A 26595-nucleotide genomic window follows, 5' to 3' on the forward strand; every position below is an offset into this window, starting at 1 on the left:
TCCTCCATTTTCTCTTATGGAACATTTCCTCCTGAAAATGTACTTGTGCAGTTTTTGTCATCATAAGTGAACCTTTACAAGATCCTTTTGCTCTCTGCGCTTGTGGTTTCTTTAGGTTCCATCCAACCTGAAGTTATCCTTGGCTTGTCATCCTTAAACTTCCTTGATGTACCTTGTAAAGCGTGGATAAGTCTCCAAAACGTCAACAAATGTAATAAGCTAGTTCCAGGCGTAGAGGTGACACAGCAGACGTAGCCAGGTAGTGCCTTTCAAGTAATTTATTTAGTTCTTAACATCACAGATAGCAGGGATAGCAACCCCACCAGGAGCAGCCTGCTAGCTGCTCAGCCCATCTTCCCAACTGTCTCACACACACCAGGCACCCAAGCATTCCACTCATGTCAACATTCCACACAGAACACTCACACTGGCTGAGCAGCTAGTTACAAGGTAAAGGGGAACACTATAAACATAACATGAAGATATTACAAACTTGTTCTTGGGCACGGATAGTGTGTGCTCACTAGCTCAATCTTCCTCCAGTGCACTACGGACAACTTTTCGGATGAAGAATGTTGAGACGAGTTACCTGGAAGCCATGATTTCAGATTTAAATGTGGGTCTGCAAGCCAAGTTTAGTGGTTATTTATCTATCATTGACCAAATGATGCGTGTTTGAATGCGAGTGAGAAAATGTATTTTGGAATTCTTCATGACCGCTATTGGAAACGTTTCTTTTTTTTAGGATATGGCTTTAACTGTGGAATAAAGAATTGAACCATGACAACATAGTTTTTTTTATTGGTTACTCTGTAAACTAAACATTTACATTTAGTTTATTTTTTGTTACGTTATTACTCTTTTGTGGTTTTGATTGAAGGCTAAGTAGCGTGTCACCGTGTCCTGTTTTTGAAACAAGTTACTGGTCTGGTGCAGTGTTCAGTAAATCATCACTTTCTAGTCGATGCAAAATCATTGTCTACTTTCATATATGAATTTGACTAGAAACATACACACAAGTCAAAAATAATTAGAACTGTATTTTCTCCTTCTGTCTCGTTAAAGAAACCTGAAAAACTGACAGAACCCTTTGAACATGACTGATACGTTGATGCTTTTTAAATATGAACTTTAGCATCTGTACGTAATTACGTTTTTCATTTATAAAACAAAAATGCTAGTTGATGAGTAGTTCTAGAAATCATGGTTTGTTCTCAAGGATAAAATGCGTTTGTGCTGGTTTTGATTTACGGAAATTATCCTTACAGGTCTTCTGTGTAGCGTGACTGCCTTCTTGTGGAAAGAGTGTATATTTGAATAATCATAGTACTTAATGCTGAGACAATAGCATTTCTTTTTATTGACATAGGCTTGACATCGACTATGCTTTAAACAGTGGTCAGTGCAGCCGTGCTAAGTAAGGCACGAAGTTTAAGCTAAAGTAATAGATATGCCCGTTATTATAGGAGACATTGTTTCATTGTATCGTAATTGCATTTATATATCGCTTACAACCACTGACAAGGCGTTGAAGTGCTTTATGGCGGGTACCACGGTACTACATAACCCAAAGTTAGTGGTTAATCCATTGTTTAATAATTATCGTTGTAAATTTGTTGTTTATTGGGTTAGTCTTGTGCTCTGTGAAAACTGAAGCATTTCGCAAGTTTCTAGCGTGGATTAAATTAATGGGAGTGTGGTGTAATTATTAGAGTGTGCTCATGCAAGTGGAACGAAATGGGATAAATAAATAGGCTGAGTGAGGTTAGATACTCTGTGAGGGGAAACAGTAATTACGATGGCCGAACACATGGTGTTCTGGCAGTGCGACCAGAACGCCGAATGCCTCTCAACCGAGCATTCCTTTACCAAACATGTTGTTACAATGACCAGAGGCGCAACTAGAGCCAGATTCCTGGGGATTGGGGGGGGGGGGGGGGGGGGGGGCTAATACTTCCAGCAATGGGGCAGGACAAGAATTTTCAGAAGTGGGGTCCGAGCTATCCTCATAGCTAATATGAGAATAATAAGTGACAAACAGTGCATTTTAAACATCTTGGACAAACTTTCTATTATAACAAGCATGTTTTTGTAGATTTGACACTGTTCCTAGACTACTCACAGTAAACTTTGAAAAACAGATTGAGTGCGATGACAATTAAAAACAGCTTCTATAAAGTTGAAGCCAAAGCGCATAAGACATGTTTTCACAAAGGTATTTCAAGACAACACCCTTTTTGCGAATTCCCTGATTCCTTAGGTGCAAGTCAATGTGCTTGTGAAATATTTATTTTTGAAAGTCCAGAAATGTGCTCCTGCCCCATAACCAACTGAAGGCACAATCTAGTTTACCCAGTTGGATGTTGCAAAATATTCATGGGTGAGACTTCCCCTACGTACAGGTCTCAAAATATTAAGCTTAGTGGCAGTGCCTAATTTGATCCGGTGGTTGCAGGTGGAGCCCACTTGCACCAATTATTGGGGTCTTGTACTCATTTTTCCTCATCAGACTTTGCTCCAGAACAAGAGAGAGAACACCACGAAAGGGGGAACGGCGAAAGAAAAAGATGGAAAAATTATGCAAAATAAACAAGAAAGCAAAAATTAAAAAACCTGCAAGAGTGAGATAAGGGAGCAGGGAGTGCCTGGTGGTAGATGAAAGTGGCACACAGTAGGATCAAGCCTTGGCATTGTTGATATTCAGCTCTCCTGACGTTTGAAATTGCCGGGCACAGGATCCTGAACAACATTTTGGGCCCTGGCCTTTATGATTTTATAAATGAAGGACTGCTTTGTGGGTTACCATACATGGAGTTGGGATATAGGTAGCTGGCAAATCATAGGCTTTTTTCCCCTAATACCATTCCTTCTTCCGCAGTTGTGTACCAATGAGTTGGTAGTACTATATAATATTCTGGATTATAGTGAGACTGACTGAGGATGCTCGGTCTCATGGGCTCTTGCATCTTGCTTGTGACGCATGCTTATTGGCAAATGCAGCCTCTGCAGTGGGACCTGAAGTTCCATTGGGCACATCATCAGGGGAATCTCTCCGATATGATCCAGATCACAGCGGGGACTGCAAAAGACCAGCAGTGGTGGATGACTAACTGCTATTGGGTCAGAGGCAGACCTCTCTCCCTTCCCTAACCAGAGTCGACTGTAGTAACAGATGCATTACTCCTGGACAGAATCCAAGCTCCAAATCAAGCTGTTTGAGCTTCGGGCAATCCGATTGGTGTTAAAAGGCTTTGTTTCTTCACTCAAGGGAAGACTGGTGCTGGTGTTCCCAGACAACACTGCCATGTGATAATGCAGCAAACAAGGCGGTTGTGGACCCTATGTCTTTTGATGTGGCTGGAACACCAGACAATTTCTCTAGTGGTTCAACAACTGGTGGACTCTCTGAACGCCAGAGCGGACACACTCAGCCGTCAATGCCAAGCGGATCATGAATGGTGTTTCCATCAGGAGGTAGTGCAAGACCTCTTTCAAGAGTGGGGAGAGCCTTTGGTGGATCTGGTGCCACCGCCAAAAACTCGCAACTGGAGTTTCCAAGGCAGTTCTCATTCGGCGACGCTTTTTATCTTGAATGGAGCTCTGGCCTCCTGTACGCCTTTCCACCAATACAACTCCTGCCTAGAATACTCAAGAAGATCAGGAACGACTGGGCCCAAGTGATTCTTGTGGATAAAATTCCTGCCTAGAATACTCAAGAAGATCAGGAACGACTGGGCCCAAGTGATTCTTGTGGCTCCGGATTAGGCACGGAGAATCTGGTATTTCGAGCTGTTGAGCATGATCTTCTGTCCTCCGATCAGGTTACCTCTTTGGAAGGATCTTTTGTTGCAGCAACAGGGCAGGGTTCCGCACCGAAAACACTTAGCCTTCATGTGTGGGGACTGAGTGGCGACAGTTGACTTCTTTCGACCTTTCACACAAAGTCTGCAATGTTATTTTTTCAGCCAGGCATCCTTCCACCAAGATGGTATACACCTGCCGTTGGAACAAGTTTGCGACATGGTGTACAGATAAACATGTTCATGCTCTTTCTCCACCCCTTTTTCAAGTTCTTCTTTTCATTCTTTCCTTGGCCCAGCAGAGCTCTGCTTTAAGCATTTCTGTGGTTGCCATGTCAGCAATCCCTTTTCAAATCCCCTGTTGTACATAGGTTCCTAGAAGGTCTCTAGCATATTTTTCCACCAGTGTGTTTTATTATGCCCCAGGGGACCTCAAATTGATTCTTACATTCCTAATGTGTGCTGTGTTTGAGCCACTCCACAACTTCCCACTCAACTTTTAACCATCAAAACAGCCTTTCTAGTGGTGATAACATCAGTCTGGAGGGTCAGTGAGTTACAGGCACTGCCGGCAAATCTGGGTGGGCGATCAACTCTTTGTGAAGTATGTCAGGACAAAGAAAGGGAAAGCGGTGTAGAAGCAACTAGCTTGTGATGGATAGGTTTCTGCATCCCGATCTACGCATTGGCTAGAAAGCAACCCTGTGAGGATTTGTGCTCACTCTGCCAGACCTAAGCCTGTGACCACTGCATTAACCATTGAATTTTCTGTCCTGAATATTTGTCAGGCAGCATGTGGGCTTCCTTGCACACATTTTCAAAGCACTACTGCCTGGACAGTCTGATCCCAGCTTGACAGTTCAATCCTACAGGACGTTTTAGTCTAATCGGTATAACAGCCCCACCCCAAGTATATCTTGGGTTTTTCTTCTTGGGTAAGATATTTGCAGCTAGAAGTCTCTATCAGATGAACAAGTTACTTATCTTCGGTAAGCTTTATCTTGTAGAGACACGTTTCTTACCGATCCTCGCCGCTGTGCGAATGGATTATAGTGTAAACGATTTACCTTTTTAAGGGTCCTAGCTTTGCACACCAGACGTTAGTGTTGGTCGTGGCTCCGCGCTTATGGTGTGGAAAGTCGTGAAAAGAAACGGACGCCAGGGTGCTGGAGTGGGGCCTTTATCGGCCCTGCGCACGACACTTCAAGCCCGGATGACGCAGTGATGTGGAGCCGAACGACACCACCTACCAGTGCGCAGAAGTACTGCTCGTCAAAAGTTTCTAGATCCAGTCTTACACCTGGGGATATTCTAAGGTTAGGAATCTGCAGCTCGATAGAGTCTCTACCAGATAAGCCATTACCAAAGGTAAGTAACTTGTTCGTCACGTTGATTATATGCTGGCAGGATGCTCCCAGTAGGAATTGTCATGGCTTAATAAAAAATAAGAGGCATCTTGACCACAAATTCACTAGCCATTGTTGGAACACTAAGCATGTGGAACAAAATAAGAGAAACACCTAATCTCACTTGCTATCCCGGGCCCCTTACACCCCTGTTCGGCATCACAGATTTCCACCCAAGTATGACCAGAAAATCATTCAGGGAATAGGAAAGAGCAGATGCATCGAGCTGGGAGACTTCTTTGTGAATGAACATACCAACAAATAAGGGCAGATCTCAATCTACTTACATCAAAAAGCTACAGGTACACAAATGCCCAACACTGGGCTTTCCACAAAAGTATTAAACAGGGAGCCACTAGGGAACTTGACCCATCCAACCTTGAAAATATATCATTTCATATAATACAATGGAATTAAAGATTGACACGAGGAATTTCCAGTAGAAATGGGAAAAATAACGAGGTATTTTTCCCACTACTGAGGAATGAGGAGGCCATCATTAGGCAAAATTACAAAGCATCTCTGGGGGTAAGCAGGAAAAAGCTAACCTTAAAACATTATATAGATGGCACTTCATCCCTCTTAGATTACATAAATTCAGTAATCATTTTTCTGTCAAATGCTGGAGGGAATGTGATGTGATAGGGACACTGAGTCACATTTTACTGAGATGCAAATCTCTCAACAGCTTTTGAAAAGGTGTCTGGAGTGATATTTTGCCTAGATCACCAGTGTTGTGGGCACGCTATCTGCTAAACTGCACTAATCTGATACTCACCAGTAGGAATTTTGAGTACCAAAAAGGAAGGAAAGAAACTTGTATTGCTGCTATTGACGATCATCTATTCTGTGCAATAGGGGGGTGTCGAATTTCACCAACACAAGTGGACTGATGCCCCAAACTGGTACATGCTGGACAAGCAAAAAACTGTGCACAAACTGAATGGTGATGCCACAGCATTCTCCACTAAGTGGAGCTTGATGATGATCTTCCAGGCCCTAGATGTAAAAAAAAATGGCCAGTCCCGGGATGCTGAGCTTACTGCAGATTAGACCAGATATTTTGGACAAATCATTGAAGGGTGTCGAATGTGAGGAATAAGCCGTAAATGAGAACCAGTCATCTATGTAGCTACTTAAAAATAAGTTCTGTGATGCCCAGGAGAGAAGGAGGGGGAGTTTTAAATGATTTACTTGTGTGTTATTCAACATTTGGTTTTGATACTAAATAACAAAAAAAAATATTGAACCATAAATTGAGATAAAAAACGTTTGTGATCTCTTCAAATTAAGTTGCAAATATCATAAATCAGTATTATAATTACCACCAACTCCAAATTCCTCACCTTGTGAATGCCCCCAGGTGCCACACTGGATTTGGACATTTTTCTCGCCATTGCTTCCATGTGCCAACAGGTATCATTGTGCAGATGTGCATCAGCTTTGTACCACCCCGGAAGTGACAGAGCTACAAATAAGTGCCACCCCTGCGTGATATCAGGTCCTTTCTTTCTTCACCTACGGAACTAGATCCAGAGCTTGCTTCCAAAGATTTCCTCATCTCTGCTGATGTTTTTTGTTCTGAAATTCTCTTCACAGTGCGCAACGTGCATGTCCCCAGCAAAAAGAACATGGTTTATGCCTTGTAGGGACTGTCACAGACTGACACCAGGTATATATCTGGCGACTAGGGTCAGCGTATGACTCCAAGGCTTGTGATCACTGCACCTGAATGAACCGAAAAGGTGCTCATGGAGCTCAAAGTTAAACTCTCTGTTGCCTAATACCAAAGAAAGGTGCATACAACCCTAGTCGAAGTAGAGGGTGTGGGATCCCTTCCCGCTCTCAAAGCTGCTCTCACACACACCTCACACTCAGTCATCTGGTAAGTTGAAGTCCAACACAAGATGATGACGGAGGATTCTTCTCCACCCTGCCACTCTCTTTGAGAGACGATACGCATCTCGGTCTCATTCCTGATCTCCTACCAAGAAACTTATTCCTCAACTGGTCCCAATGCAACCTGAGTTTCCCGATTATTGGGGACTCCGCAGCAGACAGAGGCTTTCAAAGAAGCCACCATGTTATGGATCTTCAGCAACTTCCAGGTCCCTTTGACATGCTTTCGGTCCCCACTGATCCAAGGAGGCTTCCAGTCGGGTTACCATCAGTGGATCCTTCCTCGACGCGGTCTGTGCTTCTTCAAGGTCTGTCTCAACTCCGGGACCGATGCCCATTCTGACTTTGAACCCTGTGCCACAATCCATCCGGTTCCTGCAATGTCAACGCCAGCTCTAGCGCCGACAGCTCTAGCGCCACCGGCTCCGGCAGAGGACCCAATTATTTTGTCCAACTCAGCAACAAATCCACCATGACCTTGATTGAAGTCCCGTTCTATACCTATTCTGACACAACTGGGCTGCCCTCATTCTAATTCAGACTAAATGCTACCATTGCTAAGGAGCTGCCCTCAAGCACTCCAAAACCTGTATTTTCTCAATTCAATACAAAGGTCACATGGTCTGAGTGATGACAATGTAAATGACAGTGATCCCTATTCTATGATGATGTAAATCTTCTCATGGACTTTTAAGAGGCGTGTGGCTTGGACACCTGCCCTGACACTGCTTTGGGTTCCCGCCAGCCCCTCAAAGGACAAATAAGCCTCTTTTGTTGTAGTCATCCAGCGTTCAGCCATATACTTGACTTGCTGCTTCTGTTTGTTGAGGTCAAAACTAACATACTGACTGAGGTTCTGCAGGCTTCCACAGAACCACTCCTTCCTTTCAATGAGGCCAGACTGACATACACATTTGTGCCAAACCTTGTTCTTACGCGGATTTGCGCCAAACCTTGTTCTTACGCAAGTAGCTATATGCCATAGACCTGCCCCATGTGACCCTGCCTTCCTCACTCAGGATCCCACGGCTGAGAGCCTAGTGGTCCAGGCCTCTACCAGTAGGTTGAACCCAAACTTCCCTACTACCACTCCTGATAGGGAGTCGAAACATATGGAGGCATTTGGAAAGTAGATGTTCTCCACAGTTAGTCTGACCCTTTGTTCAGTCAGTGCCAGTTGGGTACCTTGGATGATATCTAAATGCACTGTGGGACATGGTCAGCCAGATTTTGCAAGACGTCTCTGCTGAATTAAATTCTAACCTAGTGCTGATCAACCAGGATGACAAAGACGCAACTAAATACATCATCCGCTCTCTGCTAGACACTACTGACTACTTAGGCAGTTGGTACCAGCGTGGTGCTTCAGCAGCACACATAGATAAGAACCACAGGATTTTTGGGTGGTGTCCGAGCCTCATTAATGGATACGACATTTGACGGCAACTGGTTCTTTGAAGACAAAGCAGGCTCTGCACTTGAGCGATTCAAAGAAACCATGGTCACAACACGAACTGTCTGCGCAGGTATCCCCAACAAGTGGCAGAGCGTTAAAGCTGACAAGTGGTTGCTACAAGTAGTTCGGCGAGTAAACGCTGCACAATACCTCTCTGACCAACCACATTTCCCACCCAACCCAGTGGCAGAGATCTCCCAATGGTGACGTATAGGGAAAAGTAAAGAAAATGTATAACCCTTGAAAATAATTTGTTAAAATATTTTTATGTTAATTGTTGTCAATTAATTGTGTATATATCTATTTTAAGTGTAGAACAAATAAAAAGCTACAGCATTACTAACTTAATTACAATTTAAAATGTAATTATTTTGAAAATGTTAAATTAAATATTATTTCGGAAGTTAAATTAAAAAAATACTCATCTAAAGTAAAAAGTAATTTTTTATTGCATGTTGATTATTAAAAGTGTATAGAGCTAATTGAAAGTAATTTAATTAGATTTAAAAAGTGACATTATTTTTAAAATTTTAAAAAGCTATTAAAATGTTAAAATAACGTTTTATTTTTTGATAATTCGTCAACATAAAATGTAATTGATATTTTGTAACTATTTTAAATAATTTCATTTAATGTTATTTCCTACGGGACTTTATTTTTAGTTCCTATCCCGTTATGTTCTATGGGTGGATGTTGCAGTACCTGTGAGTGGCCATGTGTGTAGCTGAACTTACTACATGTCTTAGCTGGAGTGCATTTATGACTGTTTTGGGGTCTTCTTAGTTGTGGTCACTTAAGTGTAGTTTGTGAGTAGGAATGGGTATGCTCTTCTGTAGGTGGTTGCACCTCTCTCCCTTTACCCCTCCTTACTCCCCCTAAAATCCCTTCCCTTTTGTAGTAAATATTCCCCATTTTGCAACCACTGCCCTGTCTCTCCCACATTTAATACTAAAATATATTCTTGAGTGTTCAGGCATGGCGGAGATCTCCACACAGAAAAAGATAAGAGGTGGAAGGAGGAACCTCTATACTTAGCCAAGTGCGCTGGTCCTGCTAGACCTATCCGCGGCATTTGATACGGTCAACCATGACCAACTTTTGACGCGGATCTCGGAGTTGGGTATCCAAGGAACGGCTCTTAAATGGCTCATGTCCTTCCTTACTGACCGATCACAGAGAATACAGTTGGCCGACCAGGTGTCTGATGCCGGCAAACTCACGTGCAGGGTTCCACAGGGTTTGGCGTTGTCCCCCCTCTTATTCAATGCCTACCTCCAGCCCTTGGTGGCTTCACTGACTCCCATGAAGTGCCAGGTCTATAACTACGCGGATGACACCTAAATCATCATCCAGATAGACTACTCCCCTGCTGCCCACACATGTATGCAAAACATTTTAAAATATACAGTCAACTGGATGACTGCCAATTCCCTCAAAATTAAACCTGATAAAACCGAGGTACTGGCCATCACCACGGACACTAATCCCTGGAGCGACCTCTTCTGGCCCCAAGAGCTTGGCACAAATCCTAAACCTGCCCTGACTTTTTACGGCCAAGCTCTCTGACCCACCAGGTGTCTGCCTTAGTAGGAACATGTGTTGGTCCGTTAAGACAGTTACGGAAACTAGCTCCCCTTCTCTCCTTCGCAACACTCAGAATGGAAGTATCTGCCATCATAGTGTCTCGACTGGATTACGCATACTCTCTGTACATTGGCCTTCCAGAAAAGTTGCTTGCCAGATTGCAGGTGATTATGGATGCTAGACTGATCTTTAGACTTCCTAGGCGGGCCCACGCCACCCATCCTACGTCAGCTGCACTGGCTCCCGGTCAGGCAGAGAACCAGGTTTAAGGGCCTTTGTATTACGCACAAAGCCATTTATGGCCAGGCCCCAACCTACATTAAAAACTGTCTGGTAAGCTACACGCCCAGCAGGTCGCTCTGCTCCTCGGAGGCAGGCTTCCTAGCCTGTCCTCGCTTTAGCACGGCCTCCAAAGGAGGTAGCGCATTCTCGTCCTTAATTCCTCAACTGTGGAACAAGTTGCCGGCGAATCTTCGTAAGGAACCCGCCCTCCTCCTATTTCGGAAGAAGCTAAAAACACTCCTCTTTGTGGAAGCCTGGGGCACAATTTAATCAATCATAACCATACCATGTGCTACGGTAGGGCTCTCTCTCATAGCGCTTAGAGACCTGGTGGTGATTATGCTCCCTAGAAGTCACAATTACAATAAGGTTTGTGAATAGCATTTTGCAGTACATTAGTAGCACTATTTCTGATGGATACATCTGTCTGTGGATGCCTCATCTTTTGAATTATCCCTGCGCCAGCATTCCACAGAAATTCCTATCTCAGCTCTCCCACATCGACGAGGACGTCATAATAGCACGGCTCCGCTCGCGACTTCGTATAACCTCACCGGAGCCATACGAGGACCTCGTCGGCATGCTGACGTCAGTTCCCTTTTTTCCGTGCCATCGATGCGTAACGGTTTTTTCTGGGACTCTCCATTTCTCGGAGATTACTTTTTCTTCCTTCTTCGTGATTCTATAGGAATGGCTACTTTGAAGAAGTCTGGTTTCACGCCCTGTAGGGAGTGTGGGGGCCATATGTCTATTACAGACCCTCACGACGACTGCCTTTGGTATCTTTCTTTGGACCACGACGTCGAAGGGTGTTCGTGCTGTCAAAAGATGAAGCCAAAGGTGCTGAAGGAGCGTTGAGCAAAACTCTTCATGGCAAAGGCGAAAAAAGAGAAGAGGGGTCGTAAGCGCTCGAAGTTGTCTACCTCGCATACTTCTAAGTCTAAGAAGTCAAAGAGGAGACACGGTTCTTGACGTCGCTCTTCAAAGGGCATGGCTTTGAGGTCAGCCTCACCTGTTCAGCGTCGCAGAGAAAAGGACTTTGTTTCTCCGTCTCCTTCTGCGCAGGCGACTCCGATCCACTCACCAACTCCGAGGGGTTTGCCGGCGACCAGAGGCTCTTCGATGCCCAGAGGTTCTCCGGCACCCAGGGTTTCTTCGGCTTCCAGAGAGTCTCCTCCTGTACCTGCGGCTTCGCCTGTGTGGGCGCCGAACTCACCGGCTCCGCAGACCCAGCCTCCAGTTCGGCCTCGGATGGATCCAGACCAAGTAGGTTCGGATCCTTACCCTCCTTTCCTAGGACCAGGAGGGGATACCTCGCATTTCCTTAATGCAATGTTTGGCATGTTTGCCAGGCCATCCTACCCGTCCGGTGCGCCTTCTGGCCCCGTGGGTCCGCTTGCATTTAGCTTGGGTGTCCCCCAGCAATATGCCCAGGCACCCTTTGTGCCGACGGCTCCATCTTGGCAGTTTCCGGCGGCAAGGTTTACGACTCTGAAACTTCAATCACCGTCTGGTGTCGAATCGATCGACGCCGCTGCCTGTTTCAGTCGGTCCTCCTTCGACGCCAGCACCGTTGTCACCGGTGCGCGGCAGGTGACGCCGATCCCGAAGCAGCGATCCAGGAGGGAAGCATAAAGGCTGCTAGAGGAAGATGTGTACCGGCAAGAGCAAGCGGAAGGGAGATTCTCAACTCCGTAGATGAATTTGAAGGTCTACATGAGACTAATGGTTTAGACACTTCACCGGAGTGGGAGCACTCTTCACCAAAGGCTATTTCCGCTCAGGATGTCGCCTCTTATCATGTGGGGATTAGGAAAGCTGATGAGTTTTTGGATCTTCAATTGCCTTCAGCTGAAGTAAAGTCAAATATTTTGATTGAAGTGCTTAATACTTCTTCTTCTAATGAGCCTCTGCTGCCTAAATAAACAACAAACAAGGAGTATGGGGCAATCCTCAGTGCACCTAAATTAATGTACAAAGGTTAGTATTTTTAACAGTATTCACGGGTGCAAAGAATCAGAGGCTCAATACCCCTTAAACCTCCTAGGAAATAAATCCTATAAATTTACAACAAATACAGCAATTCAGTACTCCAATAGGTCAAGAAATTAGTGTAATTTGCACATATAAGAAACGTAAGAAAAGGCAAATGAATTCAGAAGGTTCTTGTTTCTTGGTTTCTTTATTGAAAAAATCTTCTTAAAAACGACCGTAGCCAACGCTTATTGACCCAGAAGGTCACCATTTGTGCTACGCGGAAGAAGTGGTCCCTAGAAATATCAAATAGTTATCGACTACAAATAGAGGTGTGCAGAAGCCCTTGTCTGCTCCTGCAGTTTCAAGATCATTAGCAAGAAGATATAGACCTGCTCCTGATGATCCAGCTTGTCTTTCTGCCCCCCTATCTCCAGAAAGCTTGGTGGTTCAGGCTTCTTGCTCAAAGCAGTCATCTCGGTCCTTTCCTACCACCCCGGGGGATAGAGATTCAAAAAAGCTAGAACAGTCGGCCAAGAAGGTGTGTTCCTCAGCAAGTATGGCGCTGAAGTCTACAAACGCTACTTGCTTACTTGGGAGGTATATTCATGCCCTTATGGACTCTGTTAAGCAATTGGCCCCTAAACTTCCTGAGGAAGATCGAGTTCATTTTCTTGAGGCTCTTTCAGATTCTCAAGCAGCTGCCAGACAGGTCATTCAGTCGGGTCTGGACACTGCAGACTCGGTTGCTCGAGTAATGGGTTCTTCAGTTGCTACGAGAAGACATGCCTGGCTCAGATCTTAAGGTTTTTCGCCAGATGTTCAGGCTACTCTACTGTATCTGCCTTTCGATGGCTCCAGATTGTTTGGTACCAAAGCGGATTCTGCCGTGCAGCGTTTTAAAGACAGTAGGACTACTGCAAGATCTTTGGGCCTGCAGTCTCAGCCTAGTGGGTATGGCTACAAGAGGTATCGAGGCTTTGGGAAGGCGGCTTTATTTCGAGGTCGTCAGCAGCCTCAGCAACAACAACAGTAAAATCCTCTGTACAGGTCGTACAGGGGAAAAAATAGAGGTCGTCTTCGAGGAGCTTCTCGGCAGCCATCCTCCTCCTCTTCTCCTGTCCCCTCCCATGGTACCATGGGAAAGCAGCTCTAGATCCCCCATCTTGGAGCATGTTGGTCCTGTAGGGGGTCGGGTTTCCCATTTTCTACAAGATTGGAAATCGGATACCTCAGACTGTCGGGTTTTGAATCTTATGGAAAATGGGTATGTCCTCCCTTTTCTAGAGTTTTCACCTCCTTAGCCTCCTCGCCAGGATTGTTGTTCAGAGGACCATTTACTTCTCTTACAACAGGAGGTTCTTGTCTTGTTGCAGAAAGGAGCAATCGAGGTGGTTCCAGAGCAGGAAAGGGGTCAGGGATGTTACTCCCGCTATTCCCTGATTCCCACGAAGTACAGCCGATTGAGGTCGATCCTGGACCTCAGGATTTTGAGTTTTTACCTCAGGCAGGAAAAGTTCAAAATGTTGAGCTTGGCTCAGGTTCTTTTAGTGCTTCAACAGGAAGACTGGATGGTGTCAATCGATTTGCAGGATGCGTATTTTCATCTTCCCATCCTGAAGTCGCATCGGAAGTATCTCCGGTTTATGGTAGGGTCGCAACACTACCAGTTTGCGGTCTTTCCGTTCGGCCTCAGTTCCGCACCACGGGTCTTCACAAAGGTGATGGCGGTGGTGGCAGCACATCTCTGAAGGTCAGGGGTTCCTGTTTTCCCTTATCTGGACGACTGGCTGCTAAAATCCAAGTCTCCAGAGATGGTGTTGCGCTACTTGCATTTAACAACGCAATTGTTGTTCAACTTGGGTTTCTCGATAAATGTACCCAAATCTCACCTGGTGTCGTCTCAGCGCAGCTTGTTCATAGGGGCAGTACTGGACACTACTGTGTGTCGAGCTTTCCCAACTCCGCAGAGGATTCTCGACATACAGGAGATGATTCCTTTGTTTCACAATAGAGCGGTTGTTCCAGTCCTGAAGGTCCTACGCCTGCTCGGTGTGTTCGCTTCCTGCATACTCTTGGTCAGCCATGCACGCTGGAACATGAGGCCACTCCAGTGGTGCCTCCGCAGGCAGTGGTATCAGCACAATGGAGATCTCAGGGAGAAGATCAGAATCTCCATAGACACTGCAGCGGAGCTGTCTTGGTGGAGTGTGCTGGGCAACCTGGCTCAAGAAAATCACTTTCAGCCTCCTCCACCCGTGGCCACAGTGATCACGGATGCCTCCAGGGTGGGGTGCTCATCTAGGGGATCTGAAGTTTGAAGGTCTTTGGTCTCCTGAGGAAAGGTTGCTTCACATCAACCTTTTGGAATTGCGGGCAATACGTATGGCTCTCCAAGCCTTCCTTCCTTCCCTTCGCGGTCAGTCGGTTCAGGACAACACTACCGCGATGTGGTACATCAACAAACAGGGAGGTGTGGGGTTGTATCGACTCTGCAGAGAGGCTCTGCTACTGTGGTCCTGGGCTCAGGGCCATCAGATTTGTGTAATGGCAAATCATCTGGCCGGTGTGCTAAATTTACGTGCGGACAGTCTCAATCTGAAAGAGACACGTTAGTGATAGATTCCTTACCTTAGAATATCCACAGGCGTCAGACTGGATCTGGAAAATTTTCATCAGCAGTACCCCTGCACGTCGGCAGGCATCGTCGTACGGCTCCGCGTATGTCGCCGGCGTCGTACCCGCCAAGATGACGTCATCGGAGCTACTTAGACGCGCCCACGCGCGCTGGTGTCAGTTCTTTCTTTTTCCGCGCAGCAGCGCAGATCCGAGAGAAAGTGGTACCCCTAATTAAAAGTTTTAACTTGGTTTCTGACAACTTGTTTTGTCGTGTACTTGACTCCTGGTGCAATAGAGATGCCTCGGTTTAAGTCCTGTAGGGTCTGCCGTAGAAACATGTCGGTGTCGGACCCTCACAACGTGTCTCTTCTGCTTGGGGCACGCCCATGACCCTGAGGCGTGCTCCGATTGTCGGGCCATGGGGCCGAAAGCTTTGGGCGAGCGTTCTCGAAAGTTGTTGGAGGTCCAGCAATCGGTTCCGCGACGATCGAAGTCCCGATCCCATGGGAGGTCAAGTGACCGGTCGCGAAGCCATCAGCATCGCTCGTCTGAATCGGGGACAGGTAAGTTTAGGCGCAGGACGAGGTGGAGGGGGCAGGCAGTAACTCCCCCGCGGCTCCGTTGGAGCCTCCGTCGTTGCCTGTGGCCTACCCACCCTTTCCGGGCCCGCACGCGACTTCGGACTAGGTGCAAGCCTTTATGTCGGCCTTGCTCCATTTGTTTGCCCCGCCGGGTCCCTCCGGAGCACCTTAGGGCCCCTCGGATCCGTCGGAAGAGTTTGCCCCCGTGCCGCCGCCACCATACCCTGCGGCTTCGCCCTCAGCTTCGGCCTTGGCCCGGGCGCCGGCTCCGGGCGCCACTGATGCCGGACGGCGCCGAACCGGGAATGGTATCTAACCCCCCCCATTACATTTCTTGGAGGCGAGTTTATCCCATTTCCCAGGGCTCCTCGTCCTTACCGGCCTCTTCAGCAACCGGTGGACGAAGGGGAATGCTGGGAGGGGTCTGAGGACCCTCTTGCGGCTCAGTGCGAGGATGAGCCTAAGTGGGAAGGCGTTGTGGAGGGTCCAGTGGATCTTGATTTCTCTCCACACCCTGGTACTCTGTCCCCTTCTTCCGTGGCCACGGAGGAGGTTGGGACTATTTTGGTGGTTTTGCGTAGGGCAGCTGAGGCTCTGAACCTCGAGCTCCCTTCTGTGCCGATCAGGACCAATCTCCTAACTGAGGTCCTGCAGCCGCAATCCTCCTCTGCGGAGCCATTACTGACCTTCAATGAAGCGCTTACTGACATCGTGTTGGGCATCTGGCTTAAACCTAACACAGGTAGGGCACTTTCCACAACTGTGGCACTCTGTATTTATGCTTGGCTCCGAACTACTGGCTTCTCTGGGGATGTCCAGAACACCCTGTTAGACATGTCCTTTGATGGTACACGCCTCTTTGGTGATAAGGCGGATAGGACCCTGAAGCGCTTTAATGAGACTCTGGACACGGCCCAGTCTTTGGGTCTCGCCACCGCTCGTACTCCCTCGGGGTCCGCTTTTCGGTCCTTTCGAGGTCAAGGTTGGGGCACCAAGGCGCGTTCTTTTCAGACCCGCAAGGCTGCGCAGCCACGGTCTCAGTGCAGCCGCGGATGTGGGACCCACCGTGGTGGGTCCCGAGGGCAGCGGATAGGTCAGTCCACCACCTCCCCTGCCGCCTCTAAACCTTCCTAGTCCGGTGTTTCAGGACCACCTGACGCCAGTGGGTGGCAGGATTTGCCATCACCTTCCCCACTGGCGCTCCATAACCTCAGACAGGTGGCTTCTGCAAATAGTCTGAAAGGGCTACTCCCCCCCCCCCCCCCCCCCCCCCCCCCTCCAGCCATGCCACCTAACTCCCAGCGCATGTCGGGGGAACACTTGGCACTTCTCCAGCATGATGTTACGAACCTCTTGGCCAAGGGGGTCATCGAGCGCGTTCCGAAGCCAGAAGTAGGTCGTGGTCCCACTACTTCTTGGTTCCAAAGAAGGACAAAGGTCTGCGCCCCATCTTAGACCTCCGGAACATCAATCGCTTCCTCCGGAAGGAGAAGTTAAAGATGCTCACGCTTGCTCAGGTCTCATCTGCCCTAGACCCGCAAGACTGGCTGGCAGCATTGGACTTGCAGGATGCTTATTTTCATATCCCCCTCCTGCCAACCCACTGGCGTTATCTATGGTTCACAGTGGGCGCGAGCACTTTCAGTTCACCGTGCTCCCTTTCGGCCTTACCAGCGCCCCTCGGGTGTTCACGAAAGTGATGGCGGTGGTCGCAGCTCATCTGCGCAGATCAGGGGTTTCAGTCTTCCCCTATCTCGCCCCAGGCAGTCATCTCCCACCTCCAGACTACGGCCTACCTCCTGCATTTGCTGGGGTTTGCTGTCAATCTGCCGAATTCGCACCTGATTCCCTCTCAGAAGCTCCTCTTCATCGGAGCAGTTCTGGATACGGTGCAGTTTCGGGTTTATCCTCCCGAACAGCGAGTCCGGGACATTTGGGCTATGATTCCGTTCTTTTGACCCTGGTCCTGGGTTTCGGTCAGGAAGACACTGAGGCTGCTGGGCCTCATGGCCTCCTGCATCCTGCTGATCGAACATGCCAGATGGCATATGCGGGCTTTGCGTGGGACCTGATGTTCCAGCGCACGCAGCATCGGGGGAACATGTACGACTACGTCCAGATCTCGGAGGGCTCTGCACAGGACTTGCAGTGGTGGCTCACGAACCAGCGTTGGGTCAGGGGCAGATCCCTCTCCCTTCCCCAACCGGAGCACAAAGTAGTGACGGGCGCGTCCCTCCTGGGATGGGGCGGCCACATGGGAGAGGCGGATATCAGAGACCTGTGGTCTCCGGCGGAGTCCAAGCTCCATATCAATCTTTTGGAGCTCAGGGTGATCCTACTTGCATTCAAAGCATTCCTTCCCCCTGTCAAGGGGAGAGTAGTGCAGGTGTTCACAGACAACACCACCCCCATGTGGTACTGCAACAAACAAGGCGGGTTGGGGTCGTGGACCCTATGTCAAGAGGCTCTACGTCTCTGGACGTGGCTGGAACGTCTAGGCATTTCCTTGGCAGGTACCCTGAATGCCAGGGCGGACGAACTCAGCTGCAGGTGCATGTTGGATCACGAATGGCGTCTTCGCTCGGAGGTGGTACAAGGTCTCTTTCAGCAGTGGGGAGAACCTTGGTTAGATCTATTCGCCACCGAAGAGAACGCACAATGTTAGCAGTTCTGCGCGTTGGAGTTTCCAAGGTGGCACTCGCTAGGCGACGTTTTTCATCGCGAGTGGAGTAGCGGTCTTTTGTACGCCTTTCCACCTATACCACTTCTGCCCAGAGTGCTGAAGAAGATCAGGCGCGACCGGGCCCAAGTCATTCTTGTGGCACCGGACTGGACTCGAAGAGTTTGGTATCCCGAGCTACTCAGAATGAACGTGGATCCCCAGATCTGTCTGCCTCTTCGGGAGGATCTCCTGTCTCAGCAACAGGGGACGGTCCTACATCCGCACCTGTCCAGCCTCCACCTCCTTGCGTGGAAATTGAGCGGCGACAGCTGATTCCATTTGACTTGCCTCCTGAAGTCTGTAATGTGATTCTGGTAGCCAGGCGTCCCTCCACTAAAACGGTATACGCCTGTCAGTGGAAAAAAATTGTGGCATGGTGCACAGTGAAATCTGTTGATCCTCTTGCTGCCCCTCTTTCTGAGGTCCTATTGTTGCTTTTTTTTTTTGGCCCAGCAGGGCTCTGCTCTGGGCACTATCAAGGGCTACCTTTCTGCTCTTTCAGCCTTTCTTAGTCTGCCTGATCAGCCCTCTCCTTTCAAGTCCCCAGTTGTCAGTAGATTTCTCAAAGGCATTACTCACATTTTGCCTCCTATTCCTTTTGTGATGCCTCAATGGGACTTAAACCTGGTTCTCACATACTTGATGTGCGCTCCCTCTTCATATCTGTCCTTTCCGGTTATTAACTTTGAAAACTGTCTTCCTGGTGGCCATCACCTCCGCTCGGCGGGTGAGTGAGCTCTAGGCTCTTTCCTGCAAACCTCCTTTCCTGGCGATTCATCCGGACAAGGTTGTGTTTCAACCGCGTCCCTCCTTTCTACCAAAAGTAGTCTCTGCCTTTCATCTCGGGCAAACTGTCACTCTGCCCACTTTCTTTCCGCCTCCGCACCCTACGAGAGAAGAGGAGAGGCTCCACCGTCTGGACCCAAAACGTGCACTTTCGTTCTATCTCAGCCACACACAACCGTTCCGGGTGGATGACCAGCTCTTTGTTGGCTACGTGGGCGCCAAGAAAGGCCGGGCTGTGCACAAGCGCACTATCTCCCGATGGGTTGTTTTGTGCATTAAAGCCTGTTACTCTCAGGCTCAAAAGGAACCTCCGATTGGGCTGCGCGCCCATTCTACCAGGGCGATAGCAGCTGCTACAGCATTGGGACGTGGTGTCCCCCTGCAAGACATCTGGCAGGCGGCCACTTGGGCCTCGTTGCATACTTTCACTAAGCACTATTGACTTGACTGTCAGGTCCGGAGAGACGGCTTCTTTGGCCGTTCAGTCCTCCGTGACTTTCTGGGTGTAATCTCACTTCGCAGACCCACCACTGGGGTTGGTATTGCTTGGGTATGTATTCTAAGGTAGGGAATCTATCACTAACATGTCTCTTTCAGATGCACAAGTTACTTGTGTAACGATATATTTGATGTTAGTGATAGATTCCTTACCGCCCGCCCATCCTCCCCGTTCTGCAAACTGTTCTCTAGGGTTCAGGTCATCCCTTTTAGGGCCCTAGTTCTATTGCACCAGTAGTCGGTCTCTGGCATGGCTCTGCGCTCATGGCGCGGAAAAAGTGTGTACAGAACTGACGTCCGGGCGCGTCTAAGTAGCTCCGATGACATCATCTCAGCGGCTGCGGCGCCAGCGACATACGCGGAGCCGTACGACGACACCAGCCGACGCTCAGGGGTACTGCTGACGAAAACTTTCCGGATCCAGTCTGACGCCTGGGGATATTCTAAGGTAGGGAATCTATCACTATCTTATGTCTCTTACAGATATATCGTTACACAAGTAAGTAACTTGTGCGTCAGCATTACTCGGCCGACCACGATTGGCCGCTTCATCCGGAGGTGGTCCATCTCATCTTCAAGATGTGGGGATTTCCTCTGTTGGACCTCTTTGCCACTCGCGAGAACGCGCACTGCCCATCATTTTGCAGTTTCCGATGCAGGGAGCGTTGGGGTACGCATTTCAGTTGGATTGGAGCTTGACGCTCCTTTCCCACCATACTCTTGATTCCCCAAGTTCTGAGGAAGATTCGCCAAGACTGGGCCCAAGTCATATTGATTGCCCCGGATTGGCCAAGAAGGGTGTGGTACACAGATCTACTTTATCTCTCAGCGCACCCTCTGCTCCGTCTCCCTCTCAGGGCAGATCTCCTCTCGCAGTCGCAGGGGCAGGTTCCACACCTTCACCTCCAGAGCCTGCACCTTCATGCCTGGAGATTGAACGGGGCAACCTGAGTTCCTTCTCTCTCTCACCGGATGTGGTCGATGTTATTTTATCATCCAGGAGACTCTCCACCAAATCTATTTATTCCTCCAGGTGGTCCAAATTTCTGAACTTGTTTGGAGAGAGGTCCATTGATCCTTTGAAGGCCTGTTTGTCTGATGTGCTAAGTTGATCTCTTTGGCTCAGCAGGGTTGTCCTGTGGCTACAGTTAAAGGATATTTGTCGGCTTTCCTTTGTTTGCCAGACCAGCCGTCTTTGTTTAAATCTCCAGTTGTTATGAGGTTCATTACGGGCCTAACCAATAGGTTTCCTCCCACTCCCTTCATTATGCCTAAGTGGGATTTGAATCTTGTTCTTACATTTCTGATGAGTTCTCCTTTTGAGCCTCTTCATAGTTGCCCTTTGAGGCTTCTTTCTTTTAAGATGGTAAGTGAGCTTCAGGCTCTTAGTTCAAAACCTCAGTTTTTAACCATTCATACAGAAAAGATGATTCTCAGGACCAGGGCTGCTTTCCTGCCTAAGGCGGTTACTCCTTTCCATTTAGGTCAGTCTGTTACCTTACCTACCTTCTATCCTCACCCTTCCAAGGAGGATGAGAGACTTCATCGCCCGGATCCTAGGAGAGCGGTCAGTTTTTACCTAGACAGGACAAGGGAACAAAGGCTGGATGATCAGCTCTTCTTGGGCTACATTGGACGGATGAAAGGAAAAGCTGTCCACAAACGAAGACTCTCCAAGTGGATCATCTTGTGTATCAAGATCTGCTACGTTCTGGCCAAGAAGGAGCCGTCTGAAGGTATTAGAGCTCATTCCACTAGAGCTAAGTCATCTTCTTCGTCTTTGGCTATAGGTGTTCTTGTTGTTGATATTTGTAAGGCATCAAATTGGGCCTCCCTCCTCACCTTTGCATTACTGCTTGGATTCTGAGATTAGGACGGTTGGCCATTTTGCACATTCTGTTCTGCAAGATTTTTTGGTAAAGTCAGGTGGACACCCTCCTCCGGGAGAGGTACGGCTTGGGGATTCAATTCAAAAGGTGAGGAATACACAGGCAGATGTATCCATCAGAAGAACAGGTTACTTACCTTCGGTAACGCTTTTTCTGTTGGAAACAGTATCTGCCTGTGGATTCCTCACTGACCCACTCCCCTCCCCGTTGTCCTCCTGTTTATACCGAAAAAGTGATGACTGTTTGACATGGATGGTTTTAATATGTCATTTTCATGCATACAGTTTGCTGCTAGGAAGTGCTGTGCTAACTGGCTTTTCCTTTCTGTTTATGTATATACTATATGTATTTGTATATATATTATGTATACTGTGTATACTTGTGAAAATGTTGTTGGTCCACCCGTTTGCCTCGAGGGCACGGAAAAAATGGGTGGAACTGATGTTAGCACGCCAACACGGTCTTATTATGGCTCCGGTGATGTCATACGGAGTCGCGAGCAGAGCCGTGCTATTGTGACGTCCTCGTCGACGTGGGAGAGCTAAGAAAAGAATTTCCGTTGAATGCTGGCGCTGGGGTAATTCAAAAGGTGAGGAATCCACAGGCAGATACTGATACCACCAGAAAAAGCGTTACAGAAGGTAAGTAACTTGTTCTTTAGTGCAACTAAACGTACTACAAAGTGCAGCTTGTGAACAGGCCCCATAATGTTCTGCAATGGAGTATGAATGATTCAGATTTTTTATGATTTGGATATATTCCTATATCTTTTTCTCGAGGGAACTAATCGTATTACTTATATAAGGCCATGATAGCAAGGACATTCTATAAAAAAATAATGTAGTATACCGTAGTAAAGTTAAAGAAGGGCTAGCTACTGAATTGTTTTCAGGCACTGCATCTGAAACATGTTTTTATAAACGAGAAATTCACCCATACAGCAGTGAAAACATTTATAAAAATAAATTTCATACTGGGTGTGACTGATAGCAATGTTAAAGACTTTGGAATTTTATTTTTTTGAGCTAAGTAGGAAAGTGAATAATAGAAGGATGGATGGCTGTTGTATGTAATCTATTATAAATTACACAATGTTTTCACATATTTTGACAATGTGCTTTATTGGGTAAAACTTTTAAACTGGTCAGCCTGGGAAACGTGGGTAGATGTTTTTTTGGATGTAATTCTCAAACTGTTTACTTTCAACATTGTTGGAGTGCCAAACAGTCACAGTTTTGTAAGTATGGTAAACATTGCAATTAAAAAAATTCTAAGACTTTTTTGTATTTCCTATCTTTTCTTAGAATTGTAATGGATGGATTTGGTCAGCCAGTTGCCATACCAGGACGCCCTACAACAGCATATGGCTATCGTCCTGATGAACCTTACTATTACAGCTTTGGGACTCGATAGAAAATGTATGGAAATTGTTTTCCTGCTTGTCAAACAGTTTGGATGAAGATTGGAAACGAACAATGAATCAACCGAATGTCGAAGACTTCCTTTAACATGCGTGACCTGCATATTTTTCCTCTATTCGCTTTTCTCCTCTCCCCTTCCCTACTCCTCTTCTCTCCAGTACTTAACTTCTCTGCAGTGTTTGTTGCACTCATCCCATCATAAGTCCTGTTATGTCACGATTACAAACCGTGTCTAGCCACAAATCTCGAAGAATCTTTTGGTGGATTTCTTTTTTTACTGTTTTCTACAGTTTTGTTGTTTAGTTCAATCTAACGTCTTAACATTTAGAATGTGCAGTGCACTATACATATAGTGTGGTTGTGGCAATTTATTAAACTTACTTGGTCTGAGTGGCTGATTGTTCTGTTTGGGCTCCCTGGACTTCTAAGGATGAGTGCTCCTTTTAGCTTCCACTTCTTTCGCTGTCCTTCCTCTTCTTCAACTGTCCTTCCTCTCTGCTTCATTCAAGGGTCATGCAGGGCGCTGTGCATAAGGCTACTTTTGAGGTCATGGAATCAAAGAATGCAGATGCACACATTATACAGTTAGGCTTTTACCTGGAATGCATGGCTGGGTACAAAACTATTTTACATGTGTCCTGCAGATATCTGTTTTGCGCTTGCTGCTGCTGTCTTGTTCCTGGCTTACCCTTTATGCAGTGCTTGTTACAAACCATGACTGTTTGAAGACCTCACGGAATGTTTTGGTTTATTTTGTACACTGTTGGTTTTGTGGTCCATCTGATATGTTTGATATCACTCATGATGTCTGACAAATATTAATGAGGTGGCACATAAGTGAGCAATGGGACAAATCATTCAGGAATTTGCAAATTGTCAAAAGGGATCGGATATTGTCCACTACCTTCCACCACTCGCTCAATGAAGAGGATCTTATTTCTCATCAGATGGGCAAAACAAAGTTGGAAAAACAGACTCCTTACCCAAATAGGTATTCATGTGTGTAGATATACATTAGAAGGATGTTGTCTTCATTTGGGCCTTTGTGGGAAGTGTGCGTGACTAACCGGAGAGGTGCTCTTATCTTTAGACAGATGGCACAATGATTTCTGATGCATACATCTGCCTCTGGATTCCTCACCTTTTGAATTACCCCAATGTGCATCATTCCACTGACACTTTTTCTCCATATCTCTCCCACATCAACGAGGAGATCACAATGTACCTGCTCCGCACGCAATTCCGTGTGACGTCATCGGAGCCATAAGAGGACCTCGTTGGCGTGCTGACGTCCGATCCCTTTTTTGCTGCGCCCTCGACGAGTAACAGTTTTTTCCAGGCTCTCTGTTTCTGGGAGATTTCTTCGGTATTTTTTAGTGCAACATTGTAGCTGTTGAAGATGTCTCCTCCAAGAAAGTCAGGTTTTAAGCCATGTAGGGAATGCAGTGGTCAAATGTCCCTCACTCACCCGTATGAGGATTGCCTCTGTGGTTTGTTTTCGGACCATGGTGACGAGACTTGTTCTTTGTGTAGACAAATTAATCCTAAGGCCTTGAAACAAAAGGAGGCTTCGTTTATGGCCGGAGCCAAGAAGTAGAAAAGGGGTTAGTCTAGATCTCGACCTTGTTCGAATTCATCGTCTTCCCCATACTTCAAGATCTTCTAAGAGGAAGCATAAGAAGAATCGACGCAGTGTGTCTCGGCGTCGCTCATCTAAAGATGAGTCTCTGAAGTCGGTGTCCTCGGGTCCAAGATCTCAGCGTAGGGATGATATCTCTGTCTCCGAGATTTTCTACTGCTTTGTCTCCGGCTCCGAGATCTAACACTCCTCCTCTGGCTTCAAAGCCTGTGACTTCACCTCCGGCACCGAAGCCTGTGACTCAAGCACCGGGCCGAGGACTCTGATTCTTCAGCCGGAGCCAGTGTAGTGCTTCCTCATACGGCGCCAGAGCCCTCAAACCAGGATCTGGTATATCCGACATTCCCAACTCCAGGCTTGGTTACTTCCAACTTTCCTATGTTTAGCATTTTTGCATGGGATGCAACCCCATCTGGTTCACCTGTGGGCCCCATGGGTCCACTTGCTTATTCACTTGGAGGTTTTCCAACTCACTTCCAGTAGGCACCTTTCTTGCCGTTCATGCGTATGTCTCCTTTGGCCTGGCCTCCTACAGCACCAAGACTACAGACGCCGTTGCTATTTCAGGAAGGGCATGATCCTTAACTGAATGATCCATCTCTGCTGCTGTCTGAATCCGAATGGGCACCAGCTCATCCACAACTGACTGCCTTTGGATTGTCCTGCGACGCTGGTGTTGAAGTCAGCGGTGCCGCAGATGCCGAGAATCAGATCCCGTAGGGAGGCTCATGAGATGTTAGAAAGAGGAAAGGTATCATGAAAAATATGAAGGTGCTGAAGAAGGTGAAACTGTGGATTTTGTATCCAGATTTTGATGGCTTGCAGGAGGCGAGTGGATTGGATAGCTCCCCTGAGTGGGAGTTAGTGTCGCCTAAGGGTTTGCCACCTCCAGAAGTGACGTCTTATCACTCAGTGATAAGAAAGGCCGCAGAATTATTGGACTTGCCTCTTCCATCTGCCGAGTTAGAGTCTAATTTCCTTACTGAAGTACTTCATTCGGGTGCCTCTTCATCAGAGCCATTATTGCCAATCAGTGAGGATTTACCAGAGTCTATCTTGAAGATCTGGCAAGAGGCTATGTCCTCTACTGCAGTTTCTAGGTCCAGAAGATATAAAGTAGCAACTGGGGCCCCAGGATTTTTGTCATCTCACCTTTCACCAGAGAGTCTAGTGGTTAAGGCTTCTTGCTCCTCCAAGTTGTCTACGGCTTTTTCCCTACTGTGCCTGCTGATTTGGAGTCCAAAAGGATGGAGCAGTCGGCCAAAAATATCTTTTCTTCTGGGAGTATGGCCCTTAAGACTGCTAATGCGACTTGTCTGTTGGGGTGTTACGTTCATGCATTAATCATGAATAGCTTTTTTAGGTCAGGGGTGTTACTCCCGGTATTTCCTTATTCCCCAAAAATATGGTTGTTTATGTCTGATCCTCGACCTCAGGATTTTGAATTCCTACCTCAAACAGGAGAAATCCAAAATGTTGACCCTGGCACAAGTTCTCTTTGCGCCGGAAAAGGAAGACTGGATGGTGTTGATCGATTTACAGGATGCGTATTTTCCCATTCCCATTCAGAAGTCGCATCGGAGGTATCTCAATTTTACGGTCGGGTCTCAACATTACCAGTTTGCGGTCCTTCCATTCAGTCTTACTTCCGCACTTCGGATCTTCACAAAGGTGTTGGTGGTGGTGGTGGTAGCACATCTCAAAAGGTCAGGCATTCCAGTGATCCCGTATCTAGATGACTGGCAGCTCAAAACAAAGTCACCAGATATAATGTTCCGCTGTTTTCAGTTTACAACGCAACTGTTGTTCATCTTGGGGTTTTCAATAAATGTAGCCAAATCTCACCTTAAGCCCAGTGCAACCTGTTTATAGGGGAAGTACAAGACACTACAGTGAGTCTTGCATTCCCACTTTCACAGAGGATTCAGGACCTTCAGGCTATGATTCCACTGTTTCAGAAAGGAATGTTTGTTCAAGTTCCAAAGGTCTTGGTCCATGAACGCTGGCATATGGGGCTCTTCTGTGCTGCCTCCGCATCA

General features: G+C 47.2%; 1 protein-coding gene across 1 annotated transcript in view; it reads left to right on the forward strand.

The window, feature by feature from the left end:
* KIFAP3 (kinesin associated protein 3) overlaps window positions 1-23307 on the forward strand; it is a 1322278-nt gene extending 1298971 nt beyond the window's left edge. The window contains exon 20 of the mRNA XM_085654829.1: window positions 22801-23307. Coding sequence (XP_085510955.1) covers window positions 22801-22909 — 109 coding nt within the window. The 3' untranslated portion in view covers window positions 22910-23307. The remainder of the gene's footprint in view (window positions 1-22800) is intronic.
* Window positions 23308-26595: the final 3288 nt, after the last annotated feature.

This window comes from Triturus cristatus, chromosome 4_1 (genome assembly GCF_964204655.1).
Source record: "Triturus cristatus chromosome 4_1, aTriCri1.1, whole genome shotgun sequence".
Classification (NCBI taxonomy): domain Eukaryota; kingdom Metazoa; phylum Chordata; class Amphibia; order Caudata; family Salamandridae; genus Triturus; species Triturus cristatus.